Source organism: Saccoglossus kowalevskii, chromosome 10 (assembly GCF_978046115.1).
Source record: "Saccoglossus kowalevskii chromosome 10, keSacKowa6.1, whole genome shotgun sequence".
Taxonomy (NCBI): domain Eukaryota; kingdom Metazoa; phylum Hemichordata; class Enteropneusta; family Harrimaniidae; genus Saccoglossus; species Saccoglossus kowalevskii.
In genome coordinates this window covers 675,114-700,185 of record NC_140650.1, presented here as the reverse complement: position 1 = coordinate 700,185, position 25,072 = coordinate 675,114, and the positions used below count along the sequence as shown (strand labels likewise).

At 36.7% G+C, this 25,072-nt stretch overlaps 2 protein-coding genes across 2 annotated transcripts in view; one reads left to right on the top strand and one right to left on the bottom strand.

Moving 5' to 3' along the window:
• The window catches only part of LOC102810109 (tetraspanin-33-like), a 130,096-nt gene extending 121,752 nt beyond the window's left edge, over window positions 1–8,344 (top strand). The window contains exons 6-7 of the mRNA XM_085504138.1: window positions 2,509–2,625; window positions 6,348–8,344. Coding sequence (XP_085360264.1) covers window positions 2,509–2,625; window positions 6,348–6,452 — 222 coding nt within the window. The 3' untranslated portion in view covers window positions 6,453–8,344. The remainder of the gene's footprint in view (window positions 1–2,508; window positions 2,626–6,347) is intronic.
• On the bottom strand, window positions 7,683–25,060 carry LOC100375562 (nitric oxide-associated protein 1-like). Its single transcript, XM_002731829.4, has 6 exons — window positions 22,951–25,060; window positions 20,845–21,053; window positions 18,023–18,154; window positions 15,087–15,200; window positions 9,789–9,906; window positions 7,683–7,998 (listed from the first exon to the last, which is right to left on the bottom strand). The coding sequence occupies exons 1-6, from the start codon at window positions 24,896–24,898 to the stop codon at window positions 7,793–7,795; spliced, it is 2,727 nt and encodes a 908-aa protein (XP_002731875.3). The 5' UTR covers window positions 24,899–25,060; the 3' UTR covers window positions 7,683–7,792.
• Between the last annotated feature and the right edge of the window lie 12 nt (window positions 25,061–25,072).

Here is a 25,072-nt window from a genome sequence, read left to right as displayed (position 1 = left end):
TGAATGGGGTGTTTGAATACATACAGCACGCATATACATTGAATGGGGTGTGATAGACATTGAATGGGGTGTTTCCCTACATACAGCATGTATAGATATTGAATAGAGTGTTTGAATACATACAGCATGTATAGATATTGAATAGAGTGTTTGAATACATACAGCATGCATAGATATTGAAGAGGGTGTTGACTACATACAGCATGCATAGTCATTGAATGGGGTGTTTGACTACATACAGCATGTATAGATATTGAATAGAGTGTTTCCCTACATACAGCATGTATAGACATTGAATGGGGTGTTTGACTACATACAGCATGTATAGACATTAAATGTGGTGTTTGACTACATATAGCATGTATAGACATTAAATGTGGTGTTTGGCTACATACAGCATGTATAGACATTAAATGTGGTGTTTGACTACATACAGCATGTATAGACATTAAATGTGGTGTTTGACTACATACAGCATGTATAGACATTAAATGTGGTGTTTGAATACATACAGCATGTATAGATATTGAATGGGGTGTTTGAATACATACAGCATGTATAGATATTGAATAGAGTGTTTCCCTACATACAGCATGTATAGACATTGAATGGGGTGTTTGACTACATACAGCATGTATAGACATTAAATGTGGTGTTTGACTACATATAGCATGTATAGACATTAAATGTGGTGTTTGGCTACATACAGCATGTATAGACATTAAATGTGGTGTTTGACTACATACAGCATGTATAGACATTAAATGTGGTGTTTGACTACATACAGCATGTATAGACATTAAATGTGGTGTTTGAATACATACAGCATGTATAGATATTGAATGGGGTGTTTGAATACATACAGCATGTATAAACATTGAATGGGGTGTTTGAATACATACAGTATGCATAGACATTGAATGAGGTGTTTGACTACATACAGCATGCATAGACATTGAATGGGGTGTTTGCATACATACAGCATGTATAGATATTGAATAGTGTTTGGCTACATACAGCATGTATAGACATTAAATGTGGTGTTTGACTACATACAGCATGTATAGACATTAAATGTGGTGTTTGACTACATACAGCATGTATAGACATTGAATAGAGTGTTTGACTATACATACAGCATGTATAAACATTGAATGAGGTGTTTGAATACATACAGCATGCATAGACATTAAATGTGGTGTTTGACTACATACAGCATGTATAGACATTAAATGTGGTGTTTGACTACATACAGCATGTATAGACATTGAATAGAGTGTTTGACTATACATACAGCATGTATAAACATTGAATGAGGTGTTTGAATACATACAGCATGCATAGACATTGAATAGAGTGTTTGACTATACATACAGCATGTATAAACATTGAATGGGGTGTTTGAATACATACAGCATGCATAGACATTGAATAGAGTGTTTGGCTACATACAGCATGCATAGACATTGAATGGGGTGTTTGAATACATACAGCATGTATAGACATTGAATCGGGTGTTTGGGATACATACAACATGCATAGACATTGAATATGGTGTTTGAATACATACAGCATGCATAGACATTGAATAGGGTGTTTGAATACATACAGCATGTATTGACATTGAATAGGGTGTTTGAATACATACAGCATGTATTGACATTGAATAGGGTGTTTGAATACATACAGCATGTATTGACATTGAATGGGGCGTTTGAATACATACAGCATGCATAGACATTGAATGTGCTGTTTGAATACATACAGCATGCATAGACATTGAATGGGGTGTTTGAATACATACAGCATGCATAGACATTGAATGTGCTGTTTGAATACATACAGCATGCATAGACATTGAATGGGGTGTTTGAATACATACAGCACGCATAGACATTGAATGGGGTGTGATAGACATTGAATGGGGTGTTTGGTTACATACATGATGTATAGACATTGAATGGGGTGTTTGCCTACATACAGCATGTATAGACATTGAATAGAGTGTTTGGCTACATACAGCATGTATAAACATTGAATAGGGTGTTTGAATACATACAGCATGCATAGACATTGAATAGGGTGTTTGAATACATACAGCATGCATAGACATTGAATGGGGTGTTTGAATACATACAGCATGCATAGACATTGAATCGGGTGTTTGAATACATACAGCATGCATAGACATTGAATGGGGTGTTTGAATACATACAGCATGTATAGACATTGAATAGAGTGTTTGAATACATACAGCATGTATATACATTGAATAAGGTGTTTGAATACATACAGCATGTATATACATTGAATAAGGTGTTTGAATACATATAACATGCATAGACATAATATAATAATAATATTTCTATAATGTCTAAAATTATGTAGTTTATAGGATTAATATTAATTGCTTTTTTTCAAAACCTGGTGTAGTGTTTATAAATTGGATAGGATGACAGGTTACTTATGCATATGAGATGTTACTAATTATTACATATTGTGTTACAGTCTGCTGAAGTCAGTGACCGTATCTACACAGTTGGGTGTATTAGTCAGCTGGTGAAATTCGTGAACAGTAATCTTTATCTGATTGGTGGTGTTAGCCTTGGAATCGCTGTATTACAGGTTAGTCAATCCTGAATAAGTGATAGGATAAAAGTAGCTTTAGTCTGCTATAGTGGAAGTTGCTAGTCCAGCTATAGTAGATGTTGCTAGTCCTGCAATAGTAGATGGTGGTAGTCCTGCTATAGTGGACGTTGCTAGTCCTGCTATCGTAGATGGTGCTAGTCCTGCTATAGTAGACGGTGCTAGTCTCGCTATAGGAGACTGTGCTAGTCCTGCTATAGTGGACGTTGCTAGTCCTGCTATCGTAGATGGTGCTAGTCCTGCTATCGTAGATGGTGCTAGTCCTGCTATAGTAGACGGTGCTAGTCTCGCTATAGGAGACTGTGCTAGTCCTGCTATAGTAGACGGTGCTAGTCTCGCTATAGGAGACTGTGCTAGTCCTGCTATAGTAGATGTTGCTAGTCCTGCTATAGTAGACGGTGCTAGTCCTGCTATAGTAGACGGTGCTAGTCCTGCTATAGTAGACGGTGCTAGTCCTGCTATAGTAGACGGTGCTAGTCCTGCTATAGTAGACGGTGCTAGTCCTGCTATAGTAGACTGTGCTAGTCCTGCTATAGGAGACTGTGCTAGTCCTGCTGTAGTAGACGGTGCTAGTCCTGCTATAGTAGACTGTGCTAGTCCTGCTATAGTAGATAGTGTTAGTCCTGCTATAGTAGACGGTGCTAGTCCTGCTATAGTAGACGGTGCTAGTCCCGCTATAGTAGACGGTGCTAGTCCCGCTATAGTAGACGGTGCTAGTCCCGCTATAGTAGACATTGCTAGTCCCGCTATAGTAGACATTGCTAGTCCTGCTATAGGAGACTGTGCTAGTCCTGCTATAGGAGACTGTGCTAGTCCTGCTATAGGAGACTGTGCTAGTCCTGCTATAGGAGACTGTGCTAGTCCTGCTATAGGAGACTGTGCTAGTCCTGCTATAGGAGACTGTGCTAGTCCTGCTATAGGAGACTGTGCTAGTCCTGCTATAGTAGATGATGCTAGTCGTGCCCTAGTGGACGGTGCTAGTCCTGCTATAGTAGACAGTGCTAGTTCTGCTATAGTAGAAAGTGCTTGTCGTGCTGTAGTGGACAGTGCTAGTCCTGCTATAGTAGACGGAGCTTGTTGTGCTGTAGTGGACAGTGCTCATCATGCTGTAGTGGATGGTGCTCGTCGTGCTGTAGTGGACGGTGCCCGTCATGCTGTAGTGGACGGTGCTCGTTGGGCTGTAGTGGACGGTGCCCGTCATGCTGTAGTGGACGGTGCTCGTCGGGCTGTAGTGGACGGTGCTCGTCAGGCTGTAGTGGACGGTGCTCGTCGGGCTGTAGTGGACGGTGCTCGTCGGGCTGTAGTGGACGGTGCTCGTCGGGCTGTAGTGGATGGTGCTCGTCGGGCTGTAGTGGACCCTGCTCGTTGGGCTGTAGTGGACCCTGCTCGTCGGGCTGTAGTGGACCCTGCTCGTCGGGCTGTAGTGGACGGTGCTCGTCGGGCTGTAGTGGACGGTGCTCGTCGGGCTGTAGTGGACGGTACTCGTCGGGCTGTAGTGGACCCTGCTCGTCGGGCTGTAGTGGACCCTGCTCGTCGGGCTGTAGTGGACCCTGCTCGTCGGGCTGTAGTGGACGGTGCTCGTCGGGCTGTAGTGGACAGTGCTCATCATGCTGTAGTGGATGGTGCTCGTCGTGCTGTAGTGGACGGTGCCCGTCATGCTGTAGTGGACGGTGCTCGTTGGGCTGTAGTGGACGGTGCCCGTCATGCTGTAGTGGACGGTGCCCGTCGGGCTGTAGTGGACGGTGCTCGTCGGGCTGTAGTGGACGGTGCTCGTCGGGCTGTAGTGGACGGTGCTCGTCGGGCTGTAGTGGACGGTGCTCGTCGGGCTGTAGTGGACCCTGCTCGTCGGGCTGTAGTGGACCCTGCTCGTCGGGCTGTAGTGGACCCTGCTCGTCGGGCTGTAGTGGACGGTGCTCGTCGGGCTGTAGTGGACGGTACTCGTTGTGCTGTAGTGGACTGTGGTCGTCGTGCTGTAGTGGACGGTGCTCGTCGGGCTGTAGTGGACGGTGCTCGTCGGGCTGTAGTGGACGGTGCTCGTCGGGCTGTAGTGGACGGTGGTCGTCGGGCTGTAGTGGACGGTGGTCGTCGTGCTGTAGTGGATGGTGCTCATCGTTTTGTAGTGGACGGCCCCGTGTCTTCGACCTATAGGCCTCTACACGATACCGTGCGGGATCGCATAGGCTAATTCCACTTCCTTCTCACAGAAAACTGCGTCGATTGCCTGTACCTGATGAGGCTTGAGGGCACCAACACCGAAAACTTTCGCAATTTTATCATCACAAATATCGAGAATATCACAATTCATGTGCGCCGCCCTTTTGTTAAAAATGAAACGCCAAAGAGGGATTTGTATCACGCAAATTGATTGGACAGTGATTAGCCGCAAGTGACGCTGTTAGAATACGCAAATTTGATGGTCGTTCTGCCAAGATCTGTTTAGAGGCTTGGCCGAATAGAACTTAGACCTTGGCTAGCAAAGATGGTCCTGCTGTAGTTGGACGGTGCTAGTCAGGCTGAGTGCTGGTCGGTCATGAATATTAATGAGCTATATGAATATTAATTAGCAATGAATATTAATGAGTTCGGTCGCAGTCGCAAATATTTTTGGAATTAAGACATGTTTCACAATTTAGAAGAGTTTGAATTTAAAAATTAAATATATTCGAAATGTGAATGCTGCAGACTAAAAAACAGAAACAAATAAATTATTGTTGCAATAATAATGCATTTGAAACATTTCAGCCAGGAATATTTTTACGATCTTATTTACCCCAAATACATTCTCTTTCAAAAAATCGACCAGGTAATTATTTGGAGTATTGTTGTAATTTATTATTCGTACAATCAATTTCTAAAACGTATATATATATTCACAGTAATGAACGAACAAATAAAACTTCTGAACTTTCAAAATTACGACGTGACATAACTTACTTCGCGATGTTATACACCGATTATAACAATAATTCCTCTTACTCAGTCATGATGCCAAGCAAAAAAAGTTTTTTTTGATAAGAAATAAAAGTAAAATTTGACTTAGTTTGATCACTTGATCGCTTCGGTAAAAAACACAGCCCGCCATGATGTTTGTGACATATTAGTTGATCGGCATGTGTCTTGAAAGAAGAGTATTTACATGAATCGCGATGATAACAGTTCAAATGTATTTTACCAAATCATGCAATAAACACATTGATTTTTTTCTTGAGTAGCGTAAACTGTCAGATCGTGAACTCCGCTTTGACCCACAGGCACTTTGACCATATATCGGGGTGAAATTGATTTTGAAAGAATTTGAGCTTTCAATCTAAAGAATGTGTCTATCGCAGAAAGTATTTACTTACAAACAAAGAGGTGCTAATTTCACAAAATTGACTATCCACTACGTATCGTGCGACTAGGTCTATTGTTTACAAATTATAATCCACGACTGACAGGATGCGTGTCAGTCGGTACATAATTATAATAACAATCTGACATGACAATAGTCCTGGTCGGAAGCATTTCCGTGGTGGTCGCTAATTTTGAGTGCCGGTCGGGGCCGACCACCGTCGACGAGCTGGCTAGATCCCTGTGCTAGTCAGTAGGTGTTATACTCACTTTGTCCAGCTAATAAATAAGGGGGCTAGCTGGAGCTGCCCCTCTATGTGTATTTCAGATTTATGCAAATTTAACTAAACTATTTTTACGGTTCCTTTCAGATTCTTGGTATCTTTCTTGCGAGGATTCTACATACACAGATTGATGAACAGAAAACTCGATTTGAAAATTCAAAACAGCAGAATCAGTACATGTCGAGATTCTAATACAAAAACTGTTCATTTCAGTCTAGGTTCATTTTTGTACTTTTTAAATGTGTACAAGTTAAGAATGTAAATAATGTGATGTAAAATGATTGAGAGACAAATTTTAATGTAGGGAGGGAAAATTTAGGCATCATGGACTCTCTCTAATTGGGACATTCACAGCCCAATTTTGTCTCCAACATTTAGCTGCATTCATTTTCATAATTTTGTCAAAATAATATAAAATTAAACAGAAATAATTGCCACATCTCAAATTACACAATAAAATTGAAGTAATGAATAAGTAATGTTATTATTTTTATGTGTACATCTACAAGTAGAAGATGTTTTGATTCTTCCAGTGTCACTAACACCACATACATGTACCATCAGTTCAATGTTTATACTTAAAGCCTAAATTAGAGCGTTTTTATAGTACTTCAGTAGGGATATGTGAATATTTAAAAACATTGGCTGCATACACGACATCAATGTCCCCCTCAATGTCTTCCAAAAAAAATCTGTATATATTGAGAATTTGTAAATTTATTACATTGTAGTAATGTAGTAAGTATTGTTAATTATAGCTGATTTTACACCATGCGTTATTTTTTTATAACAATTTCAATTTTATAACTGTTTTTATAACTATTATTATTTTTGTTTTCTCTTTGTATTTCCATACCTAGATAGTTCCAGTACTGAAATAAAATTATTCTTATGTTTATTTATTCAATAAGATTCCTGCATGTCCACACTCGCACAGAAAAAAAAAAAATCAAAGACACTTGTTTGATCTCTGAACCAGTCTTGATAATTTTCCCACACTGATGCAAACAAGCAGCTCTCTACTGGAAATTGAGTGAGTGTAATGTGCCTCTTTGGATCGGCAATACTAAGTAGATCATTTATATATACATATTTTGATTTACAGGTTCAGAATTCCTTTATTCCATGGTAGATTAAGTTCTGGTTTCATTTCATTTCGTAGATTATTCTGAACATAATATATACAAGGTTTCATTTAAATTAGATACTAAAGATACCTGTGGAACACAAATATTAATCAAGTCTGAATAGTTCCAGGGCACCCATGTCATTGACATTTGATGGACAGTTCTCAAGATATTGGTGGAACAGACACGCACATACACACACAGGATAACTGCAGAAACTCCCAGAGTGTGTGTGTGTGTGTGTCATATACATGAGAGTTCAAAATAGTGATCATGAACAGAAAATTGAAATTACTCATTTATCAATCATGTACTTTATTTTTAATAAAGTAGGAAATTAAATCAAAGCTCATTACATATACACAATGCATGATGGGAATATTCAACATTAAAGCAGCCACCATGTCAGAAGAACTTCATCAATTTCTTTTTATCTATTGTATAAAAAGCATGTTTCATCTTTGAAATGTTTGTACGTCTTTGCTTTTTTCCTCTCATGTTAACAGCAAAGGGAAGCAATGCCGGTTCTCTCAGTATACATCCCCAACCATTAGGCGTGTAGACTTTCAATTTCACACGTACATCATTTGCTATGGTAACTGCCGCCCAGCCTGCAATCAATAAAATACTGTAAATGTTTTAATCTCACCTGCTAAATTTAAACCCAGTGAATATGTTCAGAGCATCAAAATAGTGAAATTAAATATCAGTGAGAATAGAGGATTTTACAGTATACTTGATTTGTGATCTTCTGTCTTTATACAGATTGTAACCTCAGCAGAAGTAGGTGTTTCTATGAAAACCACTAAATCTCACATAATCCCTATACTGTGTTGGTAAAGATTAAGACTGACACTTTGGCCAAGAGTGTCCGGGGGTCATTGCTATAATAATAAATTTATTGTATCCTTAGAAATAGTTTCCATTGGTTGACAGAAATAAAATGTTTTTCAATAACTATCTGCCTATTTTATCAGATTTATATTTTTAATAAATGCCGAAATGTGGACACTGAATGCATAGCATATACACTTCATATTGACATTGTACGACTTGCAAATGAGAGAATGTACTAGCAGTTTTTACCAAAAATTACAAAAATATAGAATTGAAGATCACAAAATGAATAAATCTAATACACCAAGGCTTGTTGTTTTCAAGAAGAAATCGAAAAAGTAAAAAGTAGACGTACAATCACTTATTTGACAGCAGAGGTAAAAAGATGGCCACGGGTTGAGTTTGGGCCTCCAGAGGATGCCAGTTTTGTCAAGCAAACCTCAATCGAAGAAAGGTTAGAAAGAACTCCCGTGTGCTGAGAGTATTGAAGACACATTAAAAATTACTTGTACATGAGGTATTGATGGAAAAGCTGAAAACTAATTATGTAAATCAGGTAACTAATCAGGCCTGTCTATTGTCCTAGAGCATTTATGTACCAAATTTTATTCAAATGTGATGATCAATAAGCATAAATATTTACCAAAAACTAATTGGGTCTCTGCATAGTTCTCTTTAAAAGTTTCATTAAAATCCAATTCGTGGTTCTTTATATATCAGTGGAACATTATGCAAATTAGGTAATTAATATCCAATTAAAACTAATCAGGTCTCTGCATAGTCCTAGAAGATCTACAATGTTCGTAGCAAGTCTCATTGAAATATGATGATTAGTACTTGAGATATCAGGCAAAAAGCTGAAAATTAACTAATTATGCTGATAAGGTAATTAATATGCACAAATATTTACCCAAAAACTAATTAGGGGTCTGATATTACCCTAAAAATTATCAAATTACCCAAAACTAATCAAATCTGCACATCAGTTTGGAGCATCTATGTGCCAAGTTTCATCAAAATCCAATAAATGGTTCTTTAGATATCAGTGGAACAGTCATGGAACAGCTAAAAATCAGCTAATTATCATGCAAATTAGGTAATTAATATGCATGGATTTTTACCAAAACCTAATCAAATCTGCGCATTGGCTCAGAGCATCTATGCACCAAGTTTCATCAAAAATCAATGTATGGTTCTTGAGATATCAGTGGAACAGACACAAACACACAGACAGACACACTAACTGCAAAGACTCCCTTTTTGTGCTTCGCACACGGGAGTAAAAAATTACAGTACAAGATGTTAAATATGTCGCCATCTTGAGAAATTAAGCTTCTTTCTGATGACTTTATGTGTCAGTATGGTATGTCAGTATGCAATTCACAATATCACATGGTTCTCTCTGTGTGACGGATTCCAATGAAATGGCAGGTCAGTAGTGGCACAGTGAGACCAGCCGTGTAAGACTAAATTTCACAGTTTATCCAATTTCTGGTATATGTGGATTATTATATGCTTTGTTGTGTGTTTGAAATTATAAACATCACTGATGTGGTTGACTTACCAGCAGAGGAAAACAAGACGTCAGCAGTGCTCTCCTTCCATCCTATACCAGTAATGGTGATATCTTTTGGTATTAATGGTGGAAACGTGGCGGGTCGATCTTCTCTACAAACTGGTACCTGTAACAGTAGTTGGAGTACAGTAACACAAATACACGGATTTCAAAAAACCATCCTGGTCTTTGAGCACTCTCAAAATTATTTAAAAGACCTATCTACCATCATATATACGTTACAGGGTGGTTTCATGTGTTCATTTTTTGTGCTAAAAAACAATATGTTGCATGGGACCCATATATAATGACACAGTACAATACATTTTAAAGTTCAGGTATCTTTCAAACACGCTCGATTTGACACGCTCAATTGTTGTGTATGGTAATATTACATTGCATGGAACCTCTTATATTGCAATCCTATATCAACAGCATTGTTTAATGCGAAGTGTTAAACAGTATTTGTTACGCAGATCTCATGCTTTCTCGCGTTAACTGCTTCTTCGCGAGAATAGATGGTCATGTGATGCTGACATATTTTCATTGTAGTTTGTTGTGGCGCCATCTTGAACTAACTTTTCGAAGTTAGTCAGTTAGTTGTTAGTCTTTTACCGTCAAAATTTAATTGCTAATTCATCTTTATTCAACGTGAATTCAATCCTTTTGACAAGATGGACGAAGAAATAATGGTTACACGTTAACGATTTGGTTGGCAATGTTAGTGACAACATAGTACCAGACGACGATGCAAGACCAAGTTGCAGTCAAACTGTACAATTTTCAAGATCTGCACGCGCATCAGCGCGAGCAATATATTCTTAGATTCCCATAATACTAAAAACTGGACCACTACAGTTTTGCGAGAAAAACTGCTACAAATTGGAGTCAAATTACCGCTGACTATGAATAGAAGAAGTCTGTTACAGATTTATGAACTGAATAAAGTCGAAAATCCTGTCCAATCTACTGCCATAGATGTGGACGCCAGGACAGAAAACGTTGAACTTGTTCAAAATGACTGCGTATTATTACCATCTTTGCGAGATGGGGGAGAGGCTGTTACGAATTAATAATAACATTTCTCCAATCAAGCGGGAGTTCATCGTGAAATACAAGCATTGCGACAGTCAATTTCAGAGTTGCAGGAAACTGTAGTGGACAGGCCAACATACAGTCTCGGCATTCCTTGGGAACCATATCTCACACTGATCAGCGAATTGCTGGAGTGGAAACAACAGCTTCTCCGCTTATTGCCTTTTATGGTAACGACGTTGATGGTACAAATGAAAGACAGAGGTTTGGTGTTGTGTCTCATGATTTACCGAAGATAGTCTCTGTGTTTCCATCGATGAGAAAAGCTATTGTTGAAGGTAAATATATTAACCTTGCAGGTTTACTAATTCCGGCACATGAAGTCTCTGAAAGTCGTACCATCATGGATTTGTCGGGTAATGAAATTCACATTAAAGGCAACCCTGACGTACGGATAAATAAGTCCTTAACTTTGAATGAGCTTTTAGTTGCCTTTGGAAGGTACAAGGCAGTCATGTGCGATGTCTATCCTGGCAGAAGGTAATAGTTAGACTTCTATGAAGCTGATATTGTTGATATGGCCAATAGTTTCAGTGGTGGAATTTTCTATGATTATCATGTTCAGTTTACGACTAAGGCTGCCACATACCTCCAGTACAAAAAGGTTACTAGTAAAGTAGACTGATCAGTCAGAGACAATGACATTTTCATCAGAGTCACCGCAGGCCGAATAGCTGCTTCATGTGTCATCTGCAGCAGTACACTTCACTCTGTGGATTTTTGCCCTTGTAAGCAATTCAATCATGTGCAGCGGGGACGCGAATATCAGCCTCAGTTTAATTCCAGCGACATTAGAGGTAGACCCAGACATTTCTGGCAGGGATGAGAAATTTATAATAAAGGTTGGGGATAAAGGTTGTTCAAGGGCTGCTTGTCCTTTATCTCATGTTTGCTCTGCATGCAAAAGCAACCAGCACCCCGTCAGCAGATGTATGAAGTCACAAGTTTCTACCAAGAGCCCTGCTAAACAGTGACTATATCAACACCAAGTACACCAATTAATGTGGACTTGTTAGAACGTGATTTAACTGGACATCCGGACAATAACTTTGTTTCAAATTTGTGCACTGGCCTCAGAGAGGGTTTCTTAACTGACGTAGATAATCCACCTACTGTATCTTTTGAGTGTAATAATAATTTGTCTGCCAGAAATAATCCACTAGTTGTTAAAGATCTTATTCAAGCAGAAGTTAGAAAAGGTTACCTCATTGGTCCTTTTCTAAAACCCCCTTATCAGGTATACCGTATAAACCCACTAGGGATAGCTGTGGGTAAATATTCAGGGAAAAAAAGACTTATAGTCGACTTGTTGGCATCGCATGATAAATCAGACATTCCAAGTCTCAATGAACTAATTGATAAAGACTCTTATTTACTTTCTACATAACTGTTGACGATGCGATGCAAGAATTGAAACATGTTGGTAATAAATAATTCATATATGTGCAAGTTTGATATTATGGATGCTTTCAAACAGATCCCTTTGCATTCATCTGTTTGGAATTTGCATGGTATCAAATGGGATGGCTGCTATTATTTCTTTGTTAGACTAGTTTTTGGCAGCCGTTCCAGTCCTAAGATTTTTGACATGTTGTTTGTTGCAATTTGCTGGATTGCCAAGCATAAGTATGGTGTTCCGTTCATTCTGCATTTGTTAGATGACTTTTTGACTATAGATTCTAATCAAGAGACTGCTATGCATTCAAGTTGGCAGTTATGTCCTTGATTTTCAATTCTCTTCAGATTCCTTGATCTGAGCATAAAACTGTGGGTCCCACTCAAGAATTGGAATATCTCAGTATTTTGCTCAATGCTCGGGATATGTTGGCAATTTTGTCAGCCAATAAGAAGGCTCAGATTATTGAAAAAATTGTTCATGTTTCATTAAAGAAATCCGTTTCAAAACGAGATCTATTATCTTTGTTAGGACATCTTAATCTCGCTGCTAGGGTTATTGTGCCAGGCAGGTCATTTCTTTCCCATTTGTTGTTGTTAGCAGCTTCAGTTTCCAAACTTCATTTCCATGTGGCACTGAACCATGATTCCAGAATGGAATTGTCTATGTGGGGTGGATTCTTAGAAGCCTGGGATGGAATACATTTCTTTCTTCACAGCTCTGTGACCTACGCTTCGGATATAGAAATTTTCACCGATGCTTCTTCCATAGTGGGTTTTGGAGGTTTTTATCAAGGTCATTGGTTTTGCGACAAGTGGCCTACGGAGTTGGATCTGAAGCAGCAAGATGAGTTTTCAATGGCTCTTTTAGAATTGTATCCTTGTGGTGGCGGCAATGCTTTGGGGTTGCAATTGATCTACCCAACGCATTTGTTTCAATTGTGACAACCTTGCTGCAGTCCACATCATCAGGAACAAGCGAGCATCCTCTCGTTGTCAGATTCTGAATAAGCTCATGTGGCGGTTAACATTAACAGCTATTGAGCTTAATTTTACTGTTTTAGCCCGTCATCTCCCCGGAGTTAAGAACGAAATAGACTCATTATCTTGTTTTCAGTTTCACAGGTTTCACCGTTTGACATCCGCAGCAGAGAAACACAAGACTCAGTGTCCTCCATTTTGCAGGGTAATCACGATATAGCCTCAGATTTCAACTGCTTATGGATTTCAACAGTTACGAATAAAACTAGACAGACTTATCGTAGTGGATACATGCAGTTTTCCAGGTTTTTGACTTATGCTAGTCCATGTTTTTGTTTACCAGCTGTTTCAGAAAACTTGTTGTCACTCATTGTCATATACATTTAAATTTAAGTGCAACTACTATCCAGCTATATTTGGCTGGAATTAGATTTATGTATTTGGAAGCAAGGCTTCCGAACCTATTGAGGTCAGCTAGTGGTGGGCTTTTAGAAAGGCTGAATTTATTTTGTAAGGCTGTCAAACAGGTTCAAGGTCAACATGTGAATACAAGACTTCCTATTACAGCTAACATGGTAGTTCAGTTAACGGCCAAGTTAAATGAGGGTATTTTTACCCCTTTCACAGATGTAATGCTCTCGGATGTAGTTTTAGTCGCTTTTTTTGGTTTTCTCCATTGTGGGGAATTTGTGATTGACACTGCTAACTTTGATCATCAGATTCATTTATGTGTGGAGGATGTTAAATTTCAAGGTACTAGCAAAGCCTTTTTGACTCTTAAAATGTCAAAGACAGACCCCTTTCGTAAAGGTAGTACTATTACTTTTGCTAGCAACGATACTTGTTGTCCTGTTAAAGCTTTGCTAAAATATTTACATGTACGTCGTATTAGTCATCCTTGGGTTTCAGGATCTATTATTCATTTTTGAAGACTGTCAACCTTTGTCTCGTTCTCGCTTTTTGCATTATTTGCGGTTACTTCTTGATGCTGTTGGTGTCGATTCCTCTAAATATTCAGGACATTCTTTCAGAATAGGAGCTGCCACTACCGCAGCAAGTGTAGGAGTGCAAGATCATCTGATTAAAACATTAGGTCGCTGGCGTTCAGGTAGTTACACTCGCTATATTCGTGTAGCGAAAGAGTCAGTATGTGCTGCTCAATTAGCTTTAGTTAACAATGCGCAATAGTTCAATAGTTTTCATTACTGTGTTTCGCTGTAGGTTAACTTGTATCTTTTATTGTTTGTTCCATTTCTCTTTTATCTTGGGGGCATTCTGTAATTTAATAATTACATCTTTTTGGGGACTTCACAAGATGCTCATATCCCCCAACATTGTAGTTCGAGACAAATTTTTTGTAATATTTTATTGTATTTTATATTGTTACTTGAAGACTTTTACCTCTGTAAATTCATCTGTTTAACACATTTACATGTTCATGCAGCCCTCGCTGTGTCAACATCTTACTTAGTAGGCACAGCCCCTGCCTCGCTGCCTAACCATACTGCAGCCCTCGCTGCATTAATGTCTAACCTGAGTAGTCTCAGCCCCCGCTGTGTCCACGTTTAACTTCATGCAGCCCTCGCTGCCTTAATTAGTTGCAGATTTCAGTATTTAATTCTTGTTCATTTTATAGTGTACTATTTTATCTAATTGTTTTTCATGCTTTTCTGGGGTCCACCGTGGAGCCACCTGAACAGGTTACTTTAACCCTGTTTCTATTTGTTGTTGAGTTTTTGTTCACAGTGTACCCCCCTGTTTTTGCCAAAGAATAAATAATGTTGAATACTATCCTTTGAGTCTGTGTCATAAATGCATAACTTTAATAAAACAAACCTTAAAAAAGCTTTCATTATTCTCTTTGTACTTTATCTCAGCATCCAGAGTTTCCATGACATACACTGGCAGATGATGTGATGCAAAAACTGTCAGTAGAATAGAATCCCCACCCTAAATAAAAAAATAAAATACAGTAAGTAGAATAGAATCCCCACCCTAATCAAAAATAAAATACAGTAAGTAGAACAGAATCCCCACCCTAAATAAAAAATAAAATACAGTAAATAGAATAGAATCCCCACCCTAAATAAAAAAATAAAATACAGTAAGTAGAATCCCCACCCTAATCAAAAATAAAATACAGTAAGTAGAATAGAATACCCACCCTAAATCAAAAATAAAATACAGTAAGTAGAATAGAATCCCCACCCTAAATAAAAAATAAAATACAGTAAGTAGAACAGAATCCCAACCTTAAATCAAAAATAAAATACAGTAAGTAAAATAGAAGCCCCACCCTAAATCAAAAATAAAATACAGTGAGTAGAATAAAATCCCCACTCTAAATAAAAAAATAAAATACAGTAAGTAGAACAGAATCCCCACCCTAAATAAAAAATAAAATACAGTAAGTAGAATAGAATCCCCACTCTAAATAAAAAATAAAATACAGTAAGTAGAATAGAATCCCCACCCTAAATAAAAAATAAAATACAGTAAGTAGAATAGAATCCCCACTCTAAATAAAAAATAAAATACAGTAAGTAGAATAGAATCCCCACCCTAAATAAAAAATAAAATACAGTAAGTAGAATAGAATCCCCACCCTAAATAAAAAATAAAATACAGTAAGTAGAATAGAATCCCCACTCTAAATAAAAAATAAAATACAGTAAGTAGAACAGAATCCCCACTCTAAATAAAAAATAAAATACAGTAAGTAGAATAGAATCCCCACCCTAAATAAAAAATAAAATACAGTAAGTAGAATAGAATCCCCACCCTAAATAAAAAAATAAAATACAGTAAGTAGAATAGAATCCCCACCCTAAATCAGTTGAAGTTTATTTTTGACCTGAACTTCCCACTCTAAAATTTCTGAAATCATTGCCACCATATTAAAATTCCTATGATACTTTCTAATTTATTCATTTCAATCTTTACTCGCCGATAGCTTGTCACGCTGATCAGTAGTGGTTCGCCCTGACCTGCACTCAAAATCAACGACTACCACAAGGTTATAAACAACATAGTCTATTTTGTGAAATTAGCACCTCATTGTTTCTGACAATACACTAAGTCCTTAATTTGAAAGCTAAAAGTCAAATATTTCATGTTGACATTAGAGATCCTATTCTGTTTACTTTTTCGAAACACAAAGACAGTGTTTATTGCGTGAGTGGGTAAAATACATTTCAACTGTTATCATCTTGAATGATGTCAAAACTTGTTTCATCATTTAAAAATTGGTAATTGCTATCCCTACCCCTAGGGAAAATTTCTGATTCTATTAGTAGTACCACATGATACCCATTATTAGCTCATTAATATTCATGAGCAACTAGCATTCCCATTGGACTGTTGAGATCCTTGTACCTGGTACATATTGCAATAATGTATGACAAATAATCTTTTCAGTTTGTGTAAAATCTCAACCAAGTTAATTTAAGAGCATTTTTTTTCTGGTTGACTATAACAATTAGTTTATGTTTTACTCAGATTAAAGAATTAATCACCAACATGAGAAACACATAACACCCAATCTGCTTTGTATCCATCCTGAACTATTATTTGTTATATAATATCATGACAGAACCCCACAACCTCCCTGAGCTGTGTGATGCGGTGTATCCTGTGGCCATACTCTCACGAACGAAGTGAGTGAAAGTACAGCAGGATACACATCACGAGTGAAAATAACTTCCATATGCAACGAAAGCCACGTGGTGGGTTCTGTCATTATTACATATGTTCCATATTTGATTATTTCATATTAAAGAATGAACGTATAACAAACTGAGTCGCTGTCCGAATAAATAACTTGTGGATGTTTAGTTGTGGCCACGACAGAACCAGAACTTGAACAGGATGAATACGATACACACTAGTTTATGTTGAAGTTAAAAGTTCCTCCACAAACTTGTGTATTGACAAACATGCCATGCAACTGCGGTACTCCACTGATAGGATGACTATCATCGACAGTGGTCGTCGCTGAGCTGCACGCTACAACTTTGTTTGTAATGATGCTTGCTGGATGTGGATAGAATGAGTCCTGGCCGGTTAAAATGTTGCTTATTTGGCGTTGGTGATCTTTATTTGAAACTGAGTAATGTTGCAACGTCACCAGCAGAAACCTCCTGGTACCTCAATGTTCATGGTTGCGACTCCATAGCAATTGCTGATTTTACTGCAATGGATCTTCTGAGAGCCCTTCAGGGTATAAAACTCAGTTTCCAGGTGGTCAACAAACATTAAGTTCTCCCAATCGTAGTATTCCATGAGATGTACACCTAATATGCCAAAAATGTTGCCTAACGATTTGAACCAGTTTACAAAATAAAAATAGTTTGGTTGCCAATGGAAATACCATGTTCATTTGCATATCAACGGTGAAAATACTGAAAACATTATTGCATGGGTGATATGCAAATTAGTTTTAGTAAAAAAAGTGACTGCCTAAAAATACTTTTGTTCAAATTTCACTTCACTTGGCAATTATATTCATGTACCCCAAGAGAAAAATATTGTATTTCTAAATATTGTTCATTTTTGCTATGTTTTGAAAAACTCCTGAAGGGACTACTTCGTTTGCTCTCAGACCTCATTTGCATATGAGGTGTGGAAATACCAGGGACGAATCATTAGATTGTCATTGGACAAAGTTGTAGATACGCTTTTTGCATTCTTATAGATAACCATCAATAATATGCACAAAATATATGTAAGTTCTTGCATACATTTGTGTATAATGCAACTAATGTGTTGCCTACCTGCAAATAGTCAAGTCGTCCTAATCCAGCTAATAGAAAACTTTGTGAAGGCTTTAGTCGTATAGTTTGTGGAGTTAACACTCTTGATGGTAAAACTAGTTTCAATTCGTCTGACGTGAGCTTTGTTAAAATCTGTAATAAATTGTACCTTCATAAGACAATAAAAAATTGACTCAAAAATAAACTACAGATTCTAGAAGATCTCCAATTATGCCTAAAAGATGAGTGGAAAACAGAATCAATGAAAATAGGAATCATGCATTGACATAATTCATCAGATCAATGTGCTACTGATAAACATAGATAATGATTTTCAAATTAAATTATCAATTTTGATATCCGAGTGATTTAGTTATCAATCTTGATATCCAGTGTATTTAGTTATCAATCTTGATATCCAGAGTATTTGGTTATCAATCTTGATATCCAAGTGATTTAGTTATCAATCTTGATATCCAGTGTATTTAGTTATCAATCTTGATATCCAGAGTATTTGGTTATCAATCTTGATATCCAAGTGATTTAGTTATCAATCTTGCTATCCAGTGTATTTAGTTATCAATCTTGATATCCAGAGTATTTGGTTATCAATTTTGATATCCAAGTGATTTAGTTATCAATCTTGATATCCAAGTGATTTAGTTATCAATCTTGATATCCAAGTGATTTAGTTATCAATCTTGATATCCAGTGTATTTAGTTATCAATCTTGATATCCAGAGTACCGGTATTTGGTTATCAATCATGATATCCAGAGTATTTGGTTATCAATCTTGATATCCAAGTGATTTAGTTATCAATCTTGATATCCAGAGTATTTGGTTATCAATCTTGATATCCAGAGTACCGGTATTTGGTTATCAATCATGATATCCAGAGTATTTGGTTATCAATCTTGATATCGAGAGTATTTGGTTATCAATCTTGATATCCAAGTGATTTAGTTATCAATCTTCATATTCAGTGTATTTAGTAATCAATCTTGATATCCAGAGTACCGGTATTTGGTTATCAATCATGATATCCAGAGTATTTGGTTATCAATCTTGATATCCAAGTGATTTAGTTATCAATCTTGATATCCAGTGTATTTAGTTATCAATCTTGATATCAAGGTGATTTGGTTATCAATCTTGATATCCAGAGTATTTGGTTATCAATCTTGATATCAAAGTGATTTAGTTATCAATCTTGGTATCCAGGTGATTTGGGTTATCAATCTTGGTATCCAGATGTTTTGGTTATCAATCTTCGTATCCAGATGTTTTGGTTATCAACATTGATATCCAGGTGATTTGGTTATCAATCTTGGTATCCAGGTGATTTGGTTATCAATATTGATATCCAGGTGATTTGGTTATCAATCTTGATATCAAGGTGATTTAGTTATCAGTCTTGATATCCAGATGTTTTGGTTATCAACATTGATATCCAGGTGATTTGGTTATCAATCTTGGTATCCAGGTGATTTGGTTATCAATATTGATATCCAGGTGATTTGGTTATCAATCTTGGTTTCCAGATGTTTTAGTTATCAATATTGATATCCAGGTGATTTGGTTATCAATCTTGATATCCAGGTGATTTGGTTATCAATATTGATATCCAGGTGATTTGGTTATCAATATTGATATCCAGGTGATTTAGTTATCAATCTTGGTATCCAGATGTTTTAGTTATCAATATTGATATCCAGGTGGTTTGGTTATCAATCTTGGTATCCAGATGTTTTGATTATCAATCTTGATATCCAGGTGATTTAGTTATCAATCTTGGTATCCAGATGTTTTTGTTTTCAATATTAATATCTAGGTGATTTGGTTATCAATCTTGGCATCCAGGTGATTTGGTTATCAATATTGATATCCAGGTGATTTGGTTATCAATCTTGGTATCTAGGTGATTTGGTTATCAATCTTGGTATCCAGATGTTTTGGTTATCAATATTGATATCCAAGTGATTTAGTTATCAATCTTGATATCCAGGTGATTTGGTTATCAATATTGATATCCAGGTGATTTGGTTATCAATCTTGATATCCAGGTGATTTAGTTATCAATCTTGGTATCCAGATGTTTTGGTTATCAACATTGATATCCAGGTGATTTGGTTATCAATCTTGGTATCCAGGTGATTTGGTTATCAATATTGATATCCAGGTGATTTGGTTATCAATATTGATATCCAGGTGATTTGGTTATCAATCTTGGTATCCAGATGTTTTAGTTATTAATATTGATATCCAGGTGATTTGGTTATCAATCTTGGTATCCAGGTGATTTGGTTATCAATATTGATATCCAGGTGATTTGGTTATCAATATTGATATCCAGGTGATTTGGTTATCAATCTTGGTATCCAGATGTTTTAGTTATCAATATTGATATCCAGGTGATTTGGTTATCAATCTTGGTGTCCAAAGTATTTGGTTATCAATCTTGATATCCAAGTGATTTAGTTATCAATCTTGATATCCAGGTGATTTGGTTATCAATCTTGGTATCCAGATGTTTTGATTATCAATCTTGATATCCAGGTGATTTAGTTATCAATCTTGGTATCCAGATGTTTTTGTTATCAATATTAATATCCAGGTGATTTGGTTATCAATCTTGGTATCCAGGTGATTTGGTTATCAATATTGATATCCAGGTGATTTGGTTATCAATCTTGGTATCTAGGTGATTTGGTTATCAATCTTGGTATCCAGATGTTTTGGTTATCAATCTTGATATCCAGGTGATTTAGTTATCAATCTTGGTATCCAGATGTTTTGGTTATCAATCAACCATCCTTAGATAAATATACATATTACCAATACCTGATTTTTATTGATTACTCCTGGAGTATCATAAAACCATTTAGCTTGTCTGAGTTCATTTGGATGTGGTAAGACTGGCATTTCAGAACTAACCCATTCTTTTTCTTTCCCTTGCTTTTGTTCCCCTGGATGAGCCAGAAATGGATTGGCATTCACAGAGTAATTTAATTCACCCTTATCTTTGGTTTTAAATGTCTGTCCTACTGTTCCTATAGAAAACAATTTACACATGGAGTGAGTATAATAAAATATGCAGAGAATCAATAATGAACACATGGCAACAGTCTGAAAATCACTGTTATGAACAAGCACTATTAATAATGAAAACTAAAGTCACAGTATAGATAGGTAATCAATGATATCAATTCTACTTGGTACTATGTCATTTCTATTTGATACTATGATGTCATTTCTACTTGGTACTATGTTGTCATTTATATTCAATACTATGATGTCATTTCTACTTGGTACTATGTTGCCATTTATATTCAATACTATGATGACATTTCTACTTGGTACTATGATGTAATATCTACTTGGTACTATGAGGTGATATCTACTTGGTACTATGATGTCATTTCTACTTGGTACTATGATGTCATTTCTACTTGGTACTATGATGTACCCGATAATATCTACTTGGTACTATGATGTCATTTCTACTTGGTACTATGATGTAATATCTACTTGGTACTATGATGTAATATCTACTTGGTACTATGATGTAATATCTACTTGGTACTATGATGTAATATCTACTTGGTACTATGATGTAATATCTACTTGGTACTATGATGTAATATCTACTTGGTACTATGATGTAATATCTACTTGGTACTATGATGTAATATCTACTTGGTACTATGATGTCATTTCTACTTGGTACTATGATGTAATATCTACTTGGTACTATGATGTAATATCTACTTGGTACTATGATGTAATATCTACTTGGTACTATGATGTAATTTCTACTTGGTACTATGATGTAATATCTACTTGGTACTATGATGTCATTTCTACTTGGTACTATGATGTAATATCTACTTGGTACTATGATGTAATATCTACTTGGTACTATGATGTAATATCTACTTGGTACTATGATGTAATATCTACTTGGTACTATGATGTAATATCTACTTGGTACTATGATGTCATTTCTACTTGGTACTATGATGTAATATCTACTTGGTACTATGATGTAATATCTACTTGGTACTATGATGTAATATCTACTTGGTACTATGATGTAATATCTACTTGGTACTATGATGTAATATCTACTTGGTACTATGATGTCATTTCTACTTGGTACTATGATGTAATATCTACTTGGTACTATGATGTAATATCTACTTGGTACTATGATGTAATATCTACTTGGTACTATGATGTAATATCTACTTGGTACTATGATGTAATATCTACTTGGTACTATGATGTAATATCTACTTGGTACTATGATGTAATTTCTACTTGGTACTATGATGTAATATCTACTTGGTACTATGATGTAATATCTACTTGGTACTATGATGTAATTTCTACTTGGTACTATGATGTCATTTCTACTTGGTACTATGATGTAATATCTACTTGGTACTATGATGTCATTTCTACTTGGTACTATGATGTAATATCTACTTGGTACTATGATGTAATATCTACTTGGTACTATGATGTAATTTCTACTTGGTACTATGATGTCATTTCTACTTGGTAGTAGGATGTCATTTCTACTTGGTACTATGATGTAATATCTACTTGGTACTATGATGTCATTTCTACTTAGTAGTAGGATGTCATTTCTACTTGGTACTATGATGTAATATCTACTTGGTACTATGATGTCATTTCTACTTGGTAGTAGGATGTCATTTCTACTTGGTACTATGATGTAATATCTACTTGGTACTATGATGTCATTTCTACTTGGTAGTAGGATGTCATTTCTACTTGGTACTATGATGTAATATCTACTTGGTACTATGATGTCATTTCTACTTGGTACTAGCATGTCATTTCTACTTGGTACTATGATGTCATTTCTAATGTGTATATAGTTATATATATGTATATATCTAATAGTGAATAAAAACTAACCTCTTACATAGGCAGAGTGATCAAATGCTCTGTCTATCTTATGAGTAAACCTCATATCCAACAACTTTCTGTTTGTTTCCAGCACCTCAGCTTTCAGTCTCTCTCGTCTCTTAGTCATTCTGAAAAGTGTTGGGCTCAGGATGGGAAACTTTAATAAATTCAGTGTGGTTCCCGGCCACAGGGATATGGTGGCCTTGTGAAGTATATTGGATACTTTAGTCTTGCAGTAATCTGATTCAAGTAAGCGGTTAAAAAGAGTTGATTTGCCAACATTAGTACAACCAACCAGGTAGACATCGCCTTTGTATCTCCAGATTTGTTGCATCTGGGTTATTAAGTCCTCAACACCAAACCCAGACTTTGCACTAATGAGCGCCACATGTCTGATATTTTGAAGAAGAGCTATGCCCGCTTCTACACATTCTTGGATTATTTTAGTCTTGATGTGCTCCAAATACTTGGGGGAATCCTTCGGCAAGATGTCTAGTTTGTTACCAACAATAATGGTCTGTTTGTTATTACCAATAATTTCTTTTAGATTTGGAAAAATACTGCAAGGAAAATCCATCAAATCTACCATGCAGATAACCATAGCGCGTCGTCTTTTGATCTGTGATATTAGTTTAACAAAATCTGTTGGTGTTACTTTGACATCTAAGGCTAACTGGTAACGAGTCAGCAACCAACATCGTTGGCAGATTGTTCTCTCAAGTTCAAGATGGTTTAAGGATGTGAATTTTTCACTTGGAAGATAGCCAGGTTTTGCGATATCATGACAATGAAGTGTTGCGCCACACCCTGCGCATGGCATCATGCTGCTGGCAATGCTAGGGTCGGGAGTTCCGTAGATTTTCTGTGTGGCTGGTAACCTAGCTTTTCTGATTGGCTGACGTTTTCTCTTCAGTGATTTCAAAACTTCCATCACTTCGTTTTCTAGACTACCTGAGGCAACAGTGCCAGCATGAAAGCTATGGTCCTCAAATGTCCCATGTGTCTTCTTGGACAATAAATCTGATATTTTAGGTGGCATTTGGTCAAGGTCAATGTCTAGATGAGACTCTTTACTTAGATAATCAAAGTTACCATGCTGGTCTTCCTCTGCTACTGGTTGCTCTTTAAACTCTGTTGTTTTTTGAAAAGGAAGATCATCTTTTTTCGACAAAAGTTTTGTAACTTTTTTAATGAGTTCTTTCTTCAATTTATCAAGATCATCTTCCAGTTTCTCCTGGAAAAAATCTTCCTCTTTGACCAAGGTATCTATAAATATACTTCTCTTGACTTTTTTTGTAGTTGACCTGCTCAAATCAGATTGCAAAATATCTGCATTTTCTTCAAACTTGTTCCCAGATCCAAAATATTGTTGATCAATTTCGTTATCAAAATCATCATCTTGAAAACTGACACTGTGACTCACTGGAGTTCTATTTATATACTTAGTTACTTCATTGTCTGATTGATCATCTTGTTTGCCTGTTATGCTTTTATGCTCTATAAAGTTATGCTTCTTGTCAGCTGTTGAACTGAAATACTGCCTATCAATCTCTCCAAAATCATTGAGCTCTTTAGAAATATCATTATTAGTATGTATATGAGAACTGGTGCCTTTAACCGAATTGCCGTCATACATACGGCTGAAATACTGCTGGTCGATTATATTCAAATCATTCGATTCAGCAGACGAATTGTCGAACTTTTCATAGCGACCTCTATCGACAATGGTTTCTGATCTTTCTTTTCTGGAACAGTTCCACACTGTGCTTGAATGGATTGTTCGTGCAATGAATCTCGTGCCCGTAGCTCTTGTCGAACTCATGGTCGCATCAGTCAATGTTCTTACCGTGAAAAAACTTTGAGATATGTTGTGAACCCTTTTCACACTCCTCGAGATGTTGTAAACCTTTCTTACGCTCATCGGACTGGTCCTTAGCCTATGCGCAATCAAGAACATTCTGGCCCGTGCTGGAAGTTGCCAAATATTTTTGCAAATTACCAGATTCTAGGAAGCTTTTGTACCAGAAACATTGAACTTTCGTGGAAATCGGCTAAAAATAATAGTTACATACACATCACATAACCCATAATCTATCTCAGCTGTCTTCGAATCACGCGTGGGTATTCACTT

Bases quoted from the DNA above. Each gene is read 5' to 3' on its own strand.
- LOC100375562 (XM_002731829.4), bottom strand. From the start codon at position 24,898: ATGTTCTTGATTGCGCATAGGCTAAGGACCAGTCCGATGAGCGTAAGA. The intron at 9,907-15,086 runs GTTTGTTTTATT...CTACTGTTACAG, and splicing joins ATAATGAAAGCTTTTTTAAG to GTACCAGTTTGTAGAGAAGA. The intron at 7,999-9,788 runs GTAAGTCAACCA...TATTGATTGCAG, and splicing joins CGTCTTGTTTTCCTCTGCTG to GCTGGGCGGCAGTTACCATA.